We start from the raw sequence: 19,359 nt of genomic DNA on the forward strand, positions 1-19,359 counted from the left end.
ACACACTGAAGAATTAGACCATTTCTTCAAAATGTAATATGCTAGTGAAAAATATCTCTGTATCCATCCAGATTAATGTTAGGTTAACTGTGCTTTCATTTCAGCACATGCACCAATAGCCCAGTGACCTTTGGACAACCCCCTGTCAAATAGATAACAATTCTTTATAAGACCGATTTATAATGTAGTGATGTTATCAGTGTGATAAGTCGGTCTGACTGATTTATTCAGAATTCATTCAGATATGTAATACCATGTATATGATAAACAATTTACCGAACTGTGGATTTTGCAAAGCTGAGCTAGTGAACTAATATTAACATCTGGAAAAAGAGTAAAATAGATCCATTGCAATGAACTCCTTATGGAGATTTAACTTTCCTTCCTTTCCTGGTGTGGTCCAGAGAGACTCAGTTTTTATTATTACAGCATTTAATGCACCATTTATTCCAGACTTCAAATAAAGGGTGCAACAGTGGTCTGTTTTCAATTTGACATTTTTCAGAGAAATCAACTTTCTTAACTTCTACATGTTTAAATCCTCAGTTCTTTTCTCAACCTCAGTTTTTGTTTTTTTTGTTTTTTGTTTTGTTTTTTTAATATATTTTCGCTGGGTTGTAAGAGTTCTCTGAGGTTTGGCCAAAGGGGCCAAAGGTAAGAGATGAGAATTCCAGAGTAAGTACTCAAAATTCCCATGGGCTTAAATGCAACAATAATATATTGTATTCACAGTTAAACCCGTGTGATCTAAATATAATCTAAATGTCATATGCATTTTAATACGTCACAAAGGTAAATGTAGTTAATTAGAGCAACAAAACTATCATATAAATCACAAAATATAATTCCCTCGTATGCAACTTCGAATGTTCTAGAGATCTGTGAAGGTAGCATATTAGTTTTGAGCGGAGACTGAGAAGGAGAGAACGTAGCGGAGAAACACACGGGTGTCAGTTCAGTTCAACACGTGCGACATACTTGGCTTTGTTTGTGTGTGACCAGACGTTAACAGTGTGAGGTGACATTTCCGAGAATCGCACCACAGTGTAGAAAGGTGTTTTCAACTGCAACTGGTAAGGTTAAAGGTTGGTCGCGACAACTCGTCTGATCAACGGACCCTGATATGGACCGTCGGAGAGCTGTAAAGTGACTGACGCGCTGTAGCACAGACAGCGCGGTGTCCTCAGGAGGAGCCGAGAACTGGATTCAGTGGACTGGTGAGCAGCCACCGACAGAGCCACTGTGTTTCCATTTTTATGTGCAGTGTCTTTGCTTATTTTGGTCAAGGGACTTTAGTGAAAAGGATTTACAAAGGGGTTATGCATAAAATTTAAAAAATAACAGTTATGACTTTATATCTTTATGACTGCATGTATGTTACTGTACATACATAACCAATCCAGTACTTTTTGGCCACTTAAAATATCTTTATAGAACTCTTGCTATATTTGTTGCAATTTCTGTTGTCCTCTTCGCCAGATTACTCTTAAAAAGCCATTTTTTAATGTCAACGAGACTTTTTAACTGGATAGTAAAAGTATAAAAGTCACTTTGCCAAAAACTGATTGTGGCTTCTACCTTGTGATAGGAATGTTGTTTGTGGCTCAAGATGACTTGATATCATTCATGAGGGATATATTTGACACGTTTCACATAGCATAGGCCAACAAGTGTGGTTTTTTTGGGGGGGGGGTTAGCAGTGTAACTACGGGCAGTCGCTTCTTGGCAAATACCGAAAATCAGTTTTTGACAGGCAATCACATTTTGGCACAACACCACCAAGATGTGATAACCTGGTTCTGTGTTGCTTAATATTATTTCATAAGGTATTATTTAATTTAAAATATCTATTTCATTTTCTTGTGGGGCTAGGTTAATTGGATAATCCAAATTGTCACTAGGTGTGAATGTGCGAATGAATGTGAGTGCGAATGGTTGTCTGTCCCTGTGTGTTGGCCCTGCGACAGACTGGCGACCTGTCCAGGGTGTACCCCGCCTCTTGCCCTATGACAGCTGGGATAGGCTCCAGCGCCCCGCGACCCTGAAAAGGATAAGCGGAAGCGAATGGATGGATGGATGGATGGATGGATATTTCATTTTCTAAAGTAACTGTGATATCATTTGAATTTATAAAAATGTGTGTTTTTGTACATTTTTATGCTGCACCAAAGTACAGTAAATGTTCTGTTCTTGTGCTTAAGTTGTCTGGGGTCAATTCTTTCATTAGTGTTTAAGTGTAACCTGCAGGCAAGGGGTTTATGGTTAGTTTCCCTGATTCCTGTCCATACCAAAACCATTGTGGAATCTGATGCAATAACTAATCCAACACCCAAAATAGTGGGTTTAAACTGATGTAAGAGGGTTTAGACTCAGTATAACGGGTGGAGTGCTACACTTTTCATGACATCTGTTGAAGTTCTTAGACCTGATATATAATTTTGAATAATTTGTGCATGTCTTTATGAAGGTGTCTGACACATCTTCTTGTCAGTCTGGTTACCTACTAGCAGAGGAAGAACAGAAAACTTTCCTTGCCACTACTTAAAATGATAAACCTGTAATACCACAAGTCCATCACACCAAACCTCATTAGATCTAAGGCAAGTTTAAAACAAACCACTACTAATGGAATTTTTGGAATAATACATGAGCTATTCTGATTAGAAATGAAATAGACTATGTTAAGAGAAACAGGTCAGGAAGAATAGAAAAATACCGCAGTCCAGTTACCTTCAAAGACTTTATTTTCAAAGATTTGCATCTTATTTTACTATGTGTGCTGCAACCTGTAGAACTGGTGTGGCGCAAGTTCCTGTTTTACTTCCTCAGCAAGCTGTAAGTATCAGCACTTCTCGACCACGGTCACTTGACCTTTTGTTTTCTTCTACATACACAGGAAAACTGTATGTTTTAGAAATGTCCTACTCTAGATATCATCTAATGTCAGTCATTCAGTTACAGCACACAATTTTTATCTGTTTCTATTTTATCACTTTTAAAAATACATAAAATATTAGAACTGTCTTCACGGAGTCTTAAATGGCTCTACTGTTTTTCTACACAGTTAATATTTCTGTGAAAATTTAGTACTTAAAAGTACTTGATTATTGTGATAGCACTGAAAGAAATTGCCTGATGTGAGTCATTTCCTTTTCTGAGCTGTGAACCACAGGTCTGTTAAAGCATGTGATATATGTAGATGTGAAACTCCCATTTGATCTCATTCAGCAAACACAACCAGACAGAAAAATACCCTCTGGACCTCTTACAGCAAATCTATATCTGTTGATGAGTGAGACGCAATGTGGATTATACTTTTTATCACAACAACCCTCTGTTTTTCTATGTCCCGAGCTATTGGTGAGTAAACCTACCATGTTATCACTCTTATGTTGAAAGGAGTATACTTGTGAAGTGAATCTCAAAGTCATGAATCCTTGAAAAAGTAAAATTACCCCAGCTTCTTTGTTACCAATAGCTAGTAAGGACTCTTAAGTCAACCAGTTTCACAAAACTACCTGCAATTTTATCAAGTGCTGATCAAATACTTGTAAAAGAACATCTCGTCTCTCATGTGTCTCTGGTGTTAGATGCCACTTAGACGTTTAATCAGCTTCCAGTCTTGTTTAAATGTATTCATTATGCTAATTTTGGTCTTTCCTTTTCTGTGTGTTTTACTTTGACAGACTTTTGTGAAAATGTTCTTAAAGAATGCCGAGACAGTGACCCATCATGGATAGGGTAATGCAGCTTCTACTGTACATGTCACATTCCTGTTTATGAAAAATAAATTGTCCTACATGAATGAATAAATGCTGTCAGTACTTGTTAATTGTTTTCAACAGTGGCTGCTTTTCAGTGGTTTTACGTGGCTTCATCATCAAATAAGAATCATTAGAGTATTAGTATACAGCCTCTAACATATACTCATTGTAACAAATACTGCTGTTTCAAACAAGAACACAGTGTAACACTTTGGAATAACCATAATTTTGTATTATTGTTTAAGTGTATTGTGTATGTTGGCGTTTGTTAAACTTGTTACATACTTGATTCATCTAGAAACATTATTTGGATGATTTACTGCAGCGGTCCTCAACCCCCGGGCCTCGGACCGGTACCGGTCCGTGAGTCGTTTGGTACCGGGCCGCGAGAGTTGAGGCTCAGGTGTGAAATGTATGGTTTTCAGGGTTTTTATCGGTTTTCAGCGTTATTTTGTTATCGTTTTTATCGTTAACTCTGTTTTCCTGGGTCTTTTCACGTGTGTTATGAATAAATCTTCTTTTTTTCGGTACCGGTACTAGTTTTATTTTGTTGTATTTATCCGCGACACCTTAAAGGCCGGTCTGTGAAAATATTGTCAGGCATAAACCGGTCCGTGGCGCAAAAAAGGTTGGGGACCACTGATTTACCGTACTTTTTATATTTCTTTCTTATTTTTCTTTTTGGATTTTGTTAGCTGCTTGGAATTGACAAAGCTCAAACACACAATATTATTATTATGGACTGAACCACCACTCACAACCACTAGCACTTTATATAGATACTGTAGAAATTATCCACATATCTAATTTATCTTAACTGCACTACTGTATAGCTCTGTAAATAATCATTCTGTACATACGATAATTTTTAACCCTACAACTGTTTACAACTTGCATAGTTCCCATTTCTGTATAACTGTATATCTCAGATTTCTGTAAAGTTATTTATTTCATATTCTGTATAGTTTTTCATATTTATATCCTGTTCATAGCCTGTACATAGCTTGTACTCACTACAGCCTGTACATACCTATAGTTATAGAATATTCACAACATACTTCATACCGTGTACATTATAACATACCATAATAGACCCATTTCTGTAATATACTTACATATCTATATTATTGCTAATATATATTGTAATATATCTATATCACTAAAGCACTTCTGGATGGATGCAAACTGCATTTCGTTGCCCTGTACCTGTGCATGTGCAATGACAATAAAGTTGAATTCTATTCTATTCTATTCTGTAGAATGTGATACTATGATAATATGGACATTATTATTTAATTATTGTCAGATTTTCACAGCTCAGTGTTATTTTGTGCAAATTGAAAAGCACTGAAGGATGCTTAAACCAAGTACAACAGAATCTATTTCTGTTCTACTCAAATTCTTGCAGTTTCATTTTTTCTCCTTTAAATATACATCCATGAACAAATGAAGTAATCAAATAGCAGAGAAAGGTCCACTATGAAATAATTGATCTTACTGCTCATCTCTTTGCATTAGTTTGTCTTTTTTTATCCTCAGTTATATCCCTGTTTGCATGTTTATATATCTGAACTACGTTAAATATCTGTTGGTAGTTGTTACGAGGATCGAATTATGACCTGCAAAACAGGCCGCTTCACGGGACGCATCAAACAACTCAAAGTAGACTCACTTCAAGAGGTGAGGTCATTTGGAGCTGAAGCGCTTTTTAGAAGTGAAAAAGTTACATTTGATCTGAATTTCTGTATTTTTGTATTAATGAACTCTAATTACTGACAATCAACACATTTTTTAAAGTTATGTTTTTGTGTATGCTTTTTAGGTTGATGTGAGTCCTACATTTGAACATAGAGTTCACATCCCATCATCAGCTCTCCAGAGAAGCATAGGAAATGTGCCTAAGGTGGATGTCCTGGTGGTGGCCTCTGTAATAAACAGCAGTTATTTTAAGGTTGGTAACGCTAAAGGCAACAGAAAAAAAAACGTAAATATTCCCACGAGCAGAGTCTCTTCACAATCAGCTGTTGCTTATTATGAAAAATGATTAAAAGTTGCTCCTTTAATAAAGAGTTGTTTTCACTAAGGGCCACATTAAATTAAAGCAAACATTTCTCAGTCTAAAATGTTTGTCTTATATTTGTCTTATATTTGTTACGTTCTTTGTCTAGACGTGTATTGAACGCAACAAGAAATTGGCCCACTCCCGCTCCACCAAAGCAAGAACCCAAACAATAGTATCTTCTAAAATGCTAAGCAGCCATTTATTTGCTTCAGCAGTGAGCAGTGCCAAAAATAACAAACAAAACTCCCTAATGGTCCCTACGCTTTCCTACACCAAATGAAAACCAAACAAAAGACAATTCACTTACCTTACTTTCTACATGAAAAACAGGAGAAAACTTAATCAACAAAAATGGCTTCTCACACCTACTAGGCTGCTGCAGTGAACAGTATATACAAGGTGAACAAAATACTCAATTGCTACTTTACAAATCTATTTACAGCTATTTACAAAACTAAGATACCAACACCAGACACATACCCACACACGGTTATACTTGCAACTCACTGGGCACAGACACTCTATCAAAAAAAACGAATCAAAAGCTCATGCTATTTGTTGGATGGTGGAGGCTAGTAGAGAGGGGGCCAGGTGGCTGTCATCTGGTAGCTAAATACTGGAGGTGATTAGCCAATTATCCAATCCAAGGACAGGAAGAGACTCCACCCAACTACTCGACAGGCACGCCCAGGTGTCCAACTCCTAAAAGAGAAAGGGGAAAAAACCCACAACCATCCTCTGGTGGGAGGAGTCACGCATAAAACAAAACACTGACAACATTGGATCATAACATATTACAAATTCCTCAACCAGTCTACAAACAACTTTATTAGACTTTAAAATGTTTATTTCAGAAAAGTAATGCATTCTGACTACAGTTCTATAAAAAAGGCTACCGTAAAGCCAACTCACAACAACAATCTTTCGCTATCTTTACCTAATATTACAATTTGTTTAATGGTCTGAAACATGTAAGTGTGAGAAATATAAAAGAAATCTTCAAAATGCAAATACTTTGTTCATAACACTGCGCTTGTGGCTGTACAAACTGTAGCTACAACTAGCCAACATTTAAAAAAAAATATCTTGAAATTTAACTACAAGTCCTCTGCCAGGATTAAAGGCTAGATTAGTTTTTGAGATTTGAGATACATTTTTTCATATTAATCCCACCCTAACATAACTGTTATGTGCCGTCCTTCTTTCAGCTGAGTCCTCCCCAAAGAAGTAGGATACCACAAATTCACCGCAGAAATGGCAAAGTATTTAGGGACTCAGTCGTATGTGTGCGGGCAGGAAACCGTGCAGTCGAGAATCTCTCACAACCCATCACGTTAACCTTCAAACACAACAAAGAGGTAAAAAGACAAAATTGTTGGACGAACATCTTAAATAGAAAATGTAACAACCTGTTTAGCGTTCATTTTGATTCCAGGTTGAAAATGGAACATGTGTATTTTGGAAGGAAACATCAGCAAAGGATGGAACAGGTAATTTGGAGATGTCAACCTTCAGTTTGTTTGTTTCTAAATAAAATGACTCAGCTACTCAGAATGTTTTCTTTATAGGTTACTGGAGCAATGAAGGCTGTGACACAAATTACACGGCACATGAATTTATTTGCAGCTGCAAACGTCAGAGGTTCTTTGCTGTGCTTGTGGTGAGCTGAAAATCTCTTCCTACATATGATAAAACCCTTTGGCAAACACCATGTTTATCTAATTAATATTTAATTTGATAAACAATTTAAATTGAGAGGCTGTCTCAAATTTATACTGTATAAATAGCCATGTATTTTGTTCCAGTCTTTCCACAACCAAATGACCAGAGCTGAAATGTCAGCAATACACTCAAAGATGATAATTATGATATTTAAATTATAATTATAGTTATAAGTTCACTGTACACATACTTTCGTTGCGCATGTACAATAACAATAAAGGGCTATTCTACTCTATGAGCAAACTAGTGTGTTACACATAGATTGTATAAAAGATAGAGGGAGCCACCATGGCATCAAGTCACAATTTAAGGCTATGGGTCAGCACACCTGTCACTCTAATTTTAAGCTTTGCTAGCACATGGATCACTTACAAAAATAATTAACTCATCATATAGTTGTGATGAAGGGTGAACCAACCGATACATTCCCAACAATGTATTACACCAAAATGTCTTGCCATCTTAACATGGAAATTTAACAATTGATCAATTAACAAATTTTGGTCTACTACTAAAACAAATTTCTTATGTAAAATACATTTCAAAACAACAACTTCATCTTTTTATGTTGCAGAATCCAGGAATATCTGTGACAAAAGCTGATGCTGACAAGCTAAACTACATCACTTACATTGGATCAGGACTCTCCGCCCCCTTCGCACTGATCAGTTTGTTCATCTATATTTATCTACAGTGAGTAGATGTCATATTATTCACATTTAAAACTTTATAGTTTTCAGTTCCCAATTGTGATCAAATGAGAAAGTGGAGAAAATAGACTGTATAAAAGCTATTCAGTTCGTTAGTGACAGCAGCTCAGCGATAAGGTCTCTGACCACAACACCCACACTCAAACATAAGCAGACCAGTTATAATAAGAGATGAAAAAATAAGAACAAACCGATACTCATAAGAATCTCAAACGATGAAGGAATTAAAGAAGTACCAGGTTGTTTCCAACTGCTTCTTAAACAAAGTATGCACAATTTGGACTTCTATACCTGGCTTATGCTCATACTAGCCTTTGGCTTCCAGCTGTCTTCCCCTAAATCAGTGATTAATGACCCACTCTTAGTCACATTAAGTTTAAGGAAATCGTCATTCCAAACATTTAACAAATGCAGGCAAAGCATCAGCCAGACCTGACTGTGAGGTCTGAAGAGGAGGCAGCAGTGCAGTGTTATCAGGAAACTTCAAGTCTAGGAGCTGTCTGTGTACATGATGAAAACCAGAGGAGAAAAAACACAGCCCTCAGGAGAGCTGGAGTTTGATAGGTTTGAGAGGGTTGGACATTTTACAGAAATCCCATTCAAGTTTCTCAGTTAAAAAATTCAAATGTAACATTAAAATCTGATCAGGTAAAATAATTTCAGAGGCCAGTCAGTCCATCAGTACATGGGGCTGCACCTTATCAAAAGCAGAAGAAAACTTCCAAAAAAAAATTGGTTTTTTTTCTATGCTTATATGCTGTATGATCTAGAACAATGAGCTTATCATCATCTATATCAATACTTACTTTATAAGCAAACAGCAGTGGATCTAATCCGTCATCAGTCGAGGACACAACCTCATCAATTTTTTTTAATCACAAGATGTGTAAATACAGCTGATCTTAACTCATCTAGTTTTCTTGCATCTTTTTTAGTATTGTGATTAATATGGGTTTTTTTTCTAAATGACTTCACATCAGTTACATTTAATTTGTTCTGTATGCTGGTTATGTTTCCACCCTCTACACATCTCTGTACGAATGTAGAAAAATCCTCACTGAGCTAATGAGCACAATAATGCAGTGTGCATGCATAGATGGCATCGGGGCCAGCAGCTGTCCTAATATTCACCATTTTCAAGATGGTTTCAGCCTGTTCTAGTGATATGACAAAATGATTCTGAGAAAGATTCACTAGTATGAAAAAAACATTTTTTTTAGAATTTCACATTCCTCCATCACTTCCTCACTTCTCCACAGCTGGTGTTAGCAGCAGCACCAGCAACCTGTAAGGATTGGTTATAGTGATGGGATTTCCGGCTCTTTTTAGAGAACCGGCTCTTTCGGTTCGGCTCACTAAAAAGAGCCGGCTCTTTCGGCTCCGAACCGGCTCTTCAGGTTGTTTTGTTGCTTTAATTAATTTATTATTAACAACAATATACAATTATGCACAAAAGGAATTACTAATGTAAAAAAAAGTGGTTTTATTTATATATGTTTATATATAAATATTTATGGTGGCCCCTAGAGACAAAGCACGTACAAACTCCAAAACACATATCTAGCGTTAACTGAACTTCAAAACAGAGCTACCTAGATCACTTAAATTACACAATTGAAAGCATATGTGTATTGTTCGTGTATTTATACACAAGCACTCATATATATTCAAATAATTAAAAAAAAAATTTACCTGTTACTACCACACACCAAATCCGGTCGTTGGCCTGTGTAGCCACTAGGTAAAAAAGCTCAACACTGCGCCCAGCATCCTGGAGCACTTCTGTTGTGTTTTGTACGTGTTTTGGAGTTTTTACGTGCTTCTGAGTTTTTACGTGTTTTGAAGTTAGTACATGCTTTGTTTCTAGGGGCCACCGTAAATATACTTTTATTTATTCACTCCACATAAAATGTAATAAATAAATCATATAATACAAAAACCAACTATTCACATTTCAACTTTTAACTATTTAAATTTTCAGCTTTTTCCTTTTACAAATTTAAAGTGAAACAACACAAAACACTGCAAACCACAACACAAATATAAATTATAATATAAAAACAAAAAGAAGATGCATATTCTCTGTCATATGGGCCTGCATGAATAAACTTTCTGAATCCTTTATCATCCGCAACTGAAAATAGTTGTGGATGATTACTATACCTTTCTAATGTGACGTTGTTGTCCCTGGCTCTCTCTCTCTCTCCCTCCTGCTCTGTTCCCGAGCTACTGCGAGTGTAACCACCACCCCCTTCCCCCCTCTTCCCAGCGCAAAGCACAAGGCTCGCGTGCGGAGTGAAGCGGAAAAAAAGTGCGAGAGAGAGGGTGAGAGAAAGAAAGAAAAAACCCACGGCTCGCGATAAGGAGCCGGCTCGCATCATTCACGTCAAAGATCCGGCTCTAAGAGCCATTTCGTTCGCGACCGACCCATCACTAATTGGTTACTATTTGTTGCTGGTTCACAGTCAGGCAACCCTGACGGCTTACATGCCGTTACTTTGACACATTTTGCTGCATTTATGTTTAGTTTTTTTTAAATTCTTTTCTCTCAGCTTTCCAGCTCCACCTTTTCACCACTTCTTCCACACTAAACTTTTTCACAAGGTGCGTGAGAAGGTAGAGGGGAGCCGGTCGCATTAAGAAAGTTGATTGAACAATGCAGTGCCAGTATTTAAAAAATGAACAAATGGGCTGCTGTCAGTGCTTTGACACCTGTTGTGCCAAGGTAGTTATCTCCGACAGCATTTGTTTACCCTGCGCTCCCGACGGGGGAGAAACTAATTCTGTCTAGCTTTGCATGACACCTGGTGCATGGTGGCCCTTCAGGCAAAGACAAGCAAAGGGAACCCATACAGTTAATATACATACATTTAATAAAATGTAATGGAGTAGCATGATGATGCAAGTATTTCCCGTTTTTTCATAATATTAGTTTTGGCTATGATATTATACAGAAGACAACTTATTGCCGGAAGAAGAGGAGTGGGAAAAGGTGGTGGCAGAAGGGGATTGGGGGGGCAGTATATCTTGAGGTTCAATGTTGTTATGGCACTGAGAAGTAAACTGCTTTTGACGCTGTTTCTCAGGTGGCAACAGGTCAAAAGTGAAACCAAGATTATTTACTCAACCCTGCTAAATTGAGTAAGTCCTGTAGAGAGGCTGTAGTTTCTGCACAATGTGATACAGTACTTTCTGTAAAAAGTCATGAGCTGTTTTTGACTCAGTTTGGTCTTCCCGAGTACTCTGATGAAATGAAGTCATAGCTGTACCTTCTGCTAACTGCAGAGTCTTCTTTAAATTGCAACAATTAAAGTCTCACAAGGCGGAATTTAGCAAATGGAGCAAATAGAGTCCAGTTTGTGCATTAGGTCAGCGATTATCTGAGGAGTAGCTGACATGTTGACTTGTGAATGATTAAACACTGCTGTATAAAACAACTGTTGTTGTTTGGCAAATAGAATACATGGAGTGAATTTATCCACAGTTCCACTGCAGCAATACATATCCTGATGTTTGCAGTATTACACCGCTTCCATTTACATAAACAGCTGGTATCTGTAGAGCTCTGTAGGGAAAGAAGAAACTCTTGACTCAGACTAACTCTCCTATGTGTGTCTCCACAGCAATGTAATTACATGAAATAAAATAGAATGCACTCATACTCTGCATCACCAAAGAACTTACTAATAGCCTGTAATACTCTGACAGAGTATATCTGAGTCTGGTTTGTGGCAAAAACCTCTGAGGACACAAATACTGTGAGATCCTACTGTGCTGTTTATGAACTAAAGGGTCGAACTTTTGCTACAGATGTATTTGCTAACTTTTGTCAGGGTTCCCTGTATAAAGAAACATCCCTCTTCCTGTAACAGTTGTCTCTGCAAAGAATGATGAGCGCGTGAGGTTGCAGAGATTGCGTCACAAAAGCTCAGTTGCTGCTTACATTTTGGGAACTATTTTTTTTTCAACATGTTGATACTGGTATAAACAAAATGTAGTCACTTCCCCAGAGACATCTTCTGTCAAGTAGCCTCAAAGAAACACTGCTACGAGGGCCTGGAAATGCCATAAAAAAAACCCTGAACATTAAGAAAACAAACTCAATAATATTAATGGTAAAAAAAAAAAGTGATTGTGGATGAAATTTGTAAAGTAATTAATTAAAGAAATGTTGTGTACATCAATATATCTGTCTGAGAGTGATTTTGTCATGTTTGTCTTTGTAATTTGTTTGTTTAATGAATTTGTTGATTTTCCCATTTCAGTTCAACCCATATTCTGTTACATTTCTAACATTATATGATTCAAATGAGGCGACTGCTACTCAAAGTGTGGTATTAAGTGAACTTTGTGGCTACATCTAGTTAAGAGACCATTAGAGAAGTGAGGATACAGCCTCTTGGCCTTTCTTACATATAGTTTTATCTGCTGCATTAGTGTGGAGTTATTACCATCATCTCACATCTAAAAAGGCAAGATAATATCCACTATCTCCACAGTTGGCAACAAGAGAATAATTCTGTTTCTGTTTTAGTCGGCGGTATCCTGAAAAATCCATAAGTCTGCACATGCAGCTAACAGTGGCGATGTTCTGCCTCCATCTCACCTTCCTGCTGTCCAGCCTCCTGGCCCAACTACTGAAGGAAAAAGAGGACAGCTCATCTTGCCTGGTACTGGGTCTGGTTTTACACTGGTCCCTGCTGGCCACCATGACCTGGAGTGCTCTGGAGGGGTTCCACCTCTACCTTCTGCTCATCCGGGTCTTTAACATCTATGTGAGGAGGTACCTGCTCAAACTCAGCCTGATTGGATGGGGTAAGTGTCGTTTAGGTGGGACGCTGCTCTGCAATACACTGTCACAAATCTTTAAATGAAAGTGGATTGTGTTGAAGTGTTACATCACAATAAAGGGTTAAAGGTCAAGTAAATTCGCTTTATTTGCATAACCTATTTAAGCACAACAGACACTGACCAAACACTAGGGCAAATAGGTACAAAACTACTTAAAAAAAATCACGAATCATGAAATTTCTTGTATGTATTTTAAAAGTAATTAAATGACACTGTTATAAATTAGGCCTTAATTGAAAAGGCTGTCTAAGAGAGATGTGTTTTAAGTTCAGATAATAATACTGTGAAACAGACGATCTGATATGGACGATCGTATATTGTTCAGCTTTAGTCATTCTAATTTATTCTGTTGTTTAGAATCAACAGCTGTTGGTAAGATCACCTGTGCAGTCAGCATGGGGCACAAAATTTTAAGGACAGGGTTCGTACGGGTGCTTGAAATCCTTGAAAATGATAGAATTTTAATATTGTCTTTTCAAGGTTTGAAAAGTGCTTGAATTTCAGATGTGGTGCTTAAAAGTGCTTGAAAGTGTAACTGTATGTCATTCACCACAAATAACTTTCTGATTGAATAGTTTTCTTATCAGATAGAGAAATAAAATGAGTCGCAAAATGTAAAAACAAAATTTCAATTTGGGTCGAAAGTGCGGACTTCAAACTATACACCAGTTTTTAAATTGTGTTGATAGACCATGTAAAACCAGAGGTATGATAAAAAATACATGCAATGTTTTTTTCTTAATAAAACAGTGGTGTTTGCAGGGGGAACAAACTGTAAAAACGGCGTTTTCTATGGACAGCACTAGCAAACACTCTCAGCTTGGGAGTGAACAAAAGGAAAAGAAAAAATACTCCTTCCCTATTGGTGGAAAAATGCACCATTTCGACCAATCAAAAAATGACATGGCAACATGTGGCATTTGGTTGTTTAGGAAGAGGGGGAAGTTTTAGGAGTGACACCAGCGAGAGAGAGCAAGTGAGCGAAAGAAAGAGAAAGTGAGTTTTGATACGTGATAGATTTGTGACGTTTACCATGTTTGGAGTCTCAAGTTAGTGTGTTATCTTGTGTAGTTAGTGTGTAGTGTAGTCGTTGTTTTGTTTTGTGTGTCACTTCTACTAGAGAATGTCACAGTTGCTGCAAAAAAGCCACAAAAGGCAGTGCAGTGTCTCCAGGTGGAAAACAGGAGTGACACACCTGCTGTCAGACCTGCAGGGTTTATCCCTGTGCTGTTCTCCTCTGTCTTAGTGGATACAAATTATTTTTTGGAGTTGCATAAAGAATTTGTGTGCCTTCCTATTTGGTGCAGAACACCTTACTGTTCTGTAAGTAGTTTTAAATGGTTATATAAAAACGTCTGAGCCTTGGTTGCATTTTTGGGTGTAAATAGTACCATATAACTTTGTTGTTTGCAAAACTTGTTCATGTTTTTTTTTAAATGTACAATTTCTATTTGTATTTCAAGTCATGAAAATGATTTGTTAAACATGTTTGTGGTTTTTACAGTCAAAAGTATAACTCGTATTTTACATTTTGTCTGAATTTAGATCAGTTGTGCTTATACAGTTTGTTAAAATGAGAAAATAACAGATTGGCAAGATAAACAGTTTTTAAAGGTGAAATATAGACGCCAAATAAAAAGGAGTCAAAAACGGCCAATTATACCCTGGACCCCAGAGGGTTAAAGGCTAAAAGCAAAGTTGTCACCAAGTACTGTTTATATTTCTGTGTATTTCTGCAGCTTTTTTAAGTATAAACTTAGTGCCTTTGGGTGAAATAATGGTAATATGAGGGACCGATCAATATGGTCACAAAGAATAGCCACTTGTTTCTGTGCTACCAAAGTTCCCCGGCTTTCATTCACAATGTGATTATCGTCAGCACCTACACATTAAACTACTTAAACATTATAAATGTCTTCAAGCTCACAATGAGGCCTGTGGGGCTCTATCAGCCACTGAGACAGTAGACACATTTATATGTGTTTTTATAAATGAATATTTCATACTTTAAGGCTGCCTGTTTATTTAAGGGAGATGAACAAAATACTGTAGCGGATCAGGGCTGTTTGGGGTTTGACAGCTATGTTCTGTTGTTCCAGGCGGCAGCGTTATGTTGCCATGGTTACAGGTGACGCTCTCTCTCTCTGCGACTGTGTGTTTCTGGGTGGAGAGAGCGCCTTTTCTTGTGGTTGTTGTTATGCTAGAGCTACGCCGAGCAGTTGAGTTAGCAGCGTTGTGTTTCCTGTTGAATGCTAATAAACAGCTGTGCTCCCTGGCTAACTCTGTGGGAAGCAAGACCAAACGATCCCTCTGTCTCCTCCTTGTCTGAGCTCGCCAAAATGCATTAGAATTGTACATGATAATATCATAGATGATAGATTAAATAAAAAAAATTTAAGTAGATGCTTGTGCATTCTTAAAGTCTTATATATTGAATTGAACTATGTGATCTATTCAAAGCCTCTTGCAGTCAGTGCTGTTCTCTATGCCTGTCTGACTGTACATGATGTTATTAGCACAAACACTTTAAAGGTGATCATTTAGGACTTCAGCAATAATACAGACAGCAATGTAGTTAAACATCTTACAGTTAGTTTTATTAGGAATTAACTTAAAAAACTAACAAATATCTGTCTCCTATTTTTTGTGTCATACAGGAAAGAAGCATCAATATCTGATGAGAAGACTTATTTATTTCTGTTTTGTTTGTTTTTTTCAATAGGAGATGAATATCTCTAACAAGTTGATCTGATCACATTTTCACATCTTAATTCTTAAGTGAAATGCGCATTTTGAGTTTATACACTATATGCATTTAAGGCAACCATTTCCTTTTGCAGTATGTTTGTCTGGTGCGTTTTTCTATGTCTTAACAAAAGGACAACAAAGGTGTTTAAGTTCACCTTGGATGATTTGTTTTAATTTTCACATGGTCTTACGGAGGTGATGCGAACTGAAATTTGCATTCTTTAAATGTGCTGGAAAAGCTTGAAAAGGGACCTTAAAGCAGAGAAACAGTGATAATAATGCCTCACGCTGTCCTAAAGAACATTCAGCTGACATTAATTCTGTCTTCCATGTTTTCAGGTTTTCCTACACTGGTTGCAGCTGTTTGTGGGATTTCACGTGTTTATGGCAAATACACTCTGAAATACAGCAACAGCAATTTAACACAACACATGTAAGAAACTATCTTTGGTATCACTTAATATTAGAGTGAGCCAGGAGATTTTATTTCTAAGCAAACCCATTTTTTATGTCTTTAATAATGAGCAGGTGCTGGATAAGCGACAAGTCTGAACAAAAGCTCCTCGTAGTCAGCCACATCACTACTGTGGCTTTTCCTTTCTTCGTGGTTGTGTTCAATGCCTGCATGCTGGGGCTGGTGGTGTTTAAGATTTGGGAGCTAAGAAGGGGTGATAGAAGCTTTGGAAGCAGCAGTGACTGGAAGAAGATAAACAAAGAGAGAAAGAAGAGGTTATGGAAGGACTGTGTCACAGTGCTGGGCCTCAGCTGTGTGCTTGGGTTACCTTGGGGGTTAGCCAGCACTACATACGTTTCACTCGCTGGGATCTACGTATTCACCGTATTGAACTCCCTTCAAGGTTAGTATGTGATCATCATGTCAAGGATTAATTGGACTTTGATCATTTAATAGAATAACTGACAAACTATGTCTTTCTCTTCACAGGTCTATTTATTTTCCTGTGGTCTGTGGCTATGGCCTGGTCAAAGTCTCAAACTGCAAATAACTCATCAATCAGAGACTCTTCCTCTCAGAAAATGATGACTACTAGTTTCAACAGCAGAAACTGAAAAGACTAATGCATTATCCATGACCTATATTAGGTGTTGCGCTTCTATTGATATGTAGTTCAGTATAACCAATAGGGCTGCCACGATTAGTCGACTAGTCACGATTACGTCGACTATCAAAATCGTCGACGACTGATTTAATAGTCGACATGTCATTTGAAGCTTTGTAAGATCCCAAAAGACGCAGGAATAAGTAGTAGGATTTAAGAGTGTAATAACGGACTGAAACAGAAGATGGCAGCACTGCATGTACAAGGATGCCAGTTGCCGTTAAAACCCGAAGAAGAAGTAGCTCTGTCCCAGAATTCATAGCGCAGCCCAGCTCAGTTTCCAACAATGGCGGAAGCTAGTTAGTTTTAATATTACTCTTATTATTCTTTCTGGGTCACAAAATAAACGTTTAACATATTTTCAAGTGAGAATGTAGCTGTGTAAACCTCAAATATCTTCTCAGTTTATCAAGACACCACATATTTTCAAAAGCGCTCCGACGTTTTCGGAGACGTCTGTTACCCACTAGCTCGATAGCTCGCCGGGGGCAAGGTTCACTAGAGCCCGTGAGAACACTGGACTCCCGGCAAATCGTGTTCAAACCCACCGCCGTCTTTCGCTACTCAGGTTAAACAGACATAAGTCACTTAGATAACTTAAAATGTTATTGTTTGGCTTTTTTTTAGTATTTTATTTATTCCTGAGTAAATCGGTTTGGTTGAGATTAAAGTTATAGTTTTTACACTGCTGAATAAACGTCAAGCAGACAGCTGATTATCAGAAGTGTGAGATGCTCGAGAATATACTCCGGTGTCCTGTTATATTTTAGATAGCGAGGAGTTTATTAAACTTCACCGAAACAATGTGCAAATTTCATTAAAATTTAATAAACTATCATCTTGTCTTTATTTTTAGTTAGCACATACCTTAAACACTTAAAGCTGTAAGCTAATGATAGTTATATAAGAGCAGATGCTGCTGGTGCAATAAGCTGTACGTTTTACATCCAATGGATGATGATCTGATTAGTCGACTAATTGCAAAAATAATCGGTGACTAGTCGACTATCAAAATAATCGTTTGTGGCAGCCCTAATAACCAATAATTAACTAATAATTTAAATAAAAATACAGCGATTCTTTTGATTTCCTGTTTGAGATATGAACAACAACAAGCAAACATCAATAATTTACTGATGAACCACTCAATTTAAAATTGTTAATGAGTGGCATTTTTGAATTCTTTATACTTGCTGCCAGGACTAATACCAGTATGGTCTTCATTTTCAGGTTTTGATGTATTGTGCACTTAGAGATGCTCTTCTGTATAACCTGGTTGTAATGAGTGGCTCTTTGAGTTTACATTGCATCACCCTTTGAGGTCTTTCTGATAAATCGTTCCTAGTGCTGTACCTACTTATAATTAAGTTATTATTTATAGCACCTTTCAGGTAAAAAGAAAAAACCTGAGTAATCTCTAAATGATCTATATACATTAAGAGTATTTTAAAATACATTATATTTAATCTCCTCAATTCTTCCCAGATACTGATACTGTTAATATTCAACTCCATCGTCATGACCTGACATAAGAAGTCTAACCAGGTGGCAGCAATACCCACAGGAGACACTCTTCCTCTTTTTTTATGCATGAAGATAAGATAAGATAACCTTTATTAGTCCCACGCATGGGAAATTTGTTTTGTTACAGCAGTGGACAGTGGAAAGTTACATGGAAAATTAGAAAAAAGAAAAACACTGGAATAAGATATCAATAGATACTGTGCGCAACTGTACACAATAGAATAGAATAAAATAAAATACTATATACAATTGAATAAAATAGAATACAAATGCTATATACAATTGAGTATAATACAACGATGACACAAAAGAGTATTGTACTTAGTGTTATTGCTATTGCACATGTGTGGATGTGTGTGTTTGATCAGTTGAAGTCTTTGCTGTGGAGTCTGACAGCAGTAGGGAGGAAAGACCTGCGAAATCTCTCCGTCCCACATCGTGGGTGCCACAGCTGCCACTGAAGGAGCTGCTCAGTGCTGTCAGAGTCTCCTGCATGGGGTGGGAGATGTTGTCCAACAGGGATGACAGCTTAGCCACCATTCTCCTGTCACTCACCATCTCCACTGGGTCCAGAGGGCATCCTAGAACAGAGCTGGCCCTTCTGATCAGCCTGTTCAGTCTCTTCCTGTCCCCAGCAGAGATGCTGCTGCCTCAGCAGACCACACTGTAAAAGATGGCTGAGGCCACCACAGAGTCATAGAAGGTCTTCAGGAGTCGGCCCTTCACTCCAAAAGACCTGAGCCTCCGCAGCAGGTACAGCCTGCTCTGCCCTTTCCTGTATAGGGCGTCTGAATTATGAGTCCAGTCCAGTTTATTGTTCAGATGAACACCAAGGTACCTCTAGCTGTCCACAGTCTCAA

At 37.6% G+C, this 19,359-nt stretch overlaps 1 protein-coding gene across 2 annotated transcripts; it reads left to right on the top strand.

Moving 5' to 3' along the window:
• Nucleotides 1-931: 931 nt before the first annotated feature.
• Nucleotides 932-18,327, top strand: LOC146393186 (adhesion G protein-coupled receptor G3-like). Of its 2 annotated transcripts, XM_084927526.1 has the most exons (14): nt 932-1,217; nt 2,793-2,835; nt 3,229-3,360; nt 3,687-3,741; nt 5,360-5,444; nt 5,587-5,715; nt 7,035-7,184; nt 7,262-7,316; nt 7,395-7,486; nt 8,123-8,241; nt 12,793-13,073; nt 16,197-16,290; nt 16,386-16,714; nt 16,801-18,327. In XM_084927526.1, exons 3-14 carry the CDS (start codon nt 3,303-3,305, stop codon nt 16,923-16,925), a joined length of 1,572 nt encoding a protein of 523 aa, XP_084783652.1. In that variant the 5' UTR covers nt 932-1,217; nt 2,793-2,835; nt 3,229-3,302; the 3' UTR covers nt 16,926-18,327. The 2 variants fall into 2 exon arrangements, with proteins under 2 accessions (XP_084783652.1, XP_084783643.1); XM_084927517.1 differs by having other exon boundaries at nt 2,793-3,360.
• Nucleotides 18,328-19,359: the final 1,032 nt, after the last annotated feature.

This window comes from Perissodus microlepis, chromosome 1 (genome assembly GCF_051167445.1).
Source record: "Perissodus microlepis isolate ML-2025 ecotype Zambia chromosome 1, ASM5116744v1, whole genome shotgun sequence".
Lineage (NCBI taxonomy): Eukaryota > Metazoa > Chordata > Actinopteri > Cichliformes > Cichlidae > Perissodus > Perissodus microlepis.

Excerpts from the sequence above, each read along its gene's own strand:
- LOC146393186 (XM_084927517.1), top strand. The coding sequence starts at position 3,303 with ATGTGGATTATACTTTTTATCACAACAACCCTCTGTTTTTCTATGTCC. Across the intron at positions 13,074-16,196 it reads ACTCAGCCTGATTGGATGGG|GTTTTCCTACACTGGTTGCA; the intron begins GTAAGTGTCGTT and ends CCATGTTTTCAG. Across the intron at positions 16,291-16,385 it reads AGCAATTTAACACAACACAT|GTGCTGGATAAGCGACAAGT; the intron begins GTAAGAAACTAT and ends AATAATGAGCAG.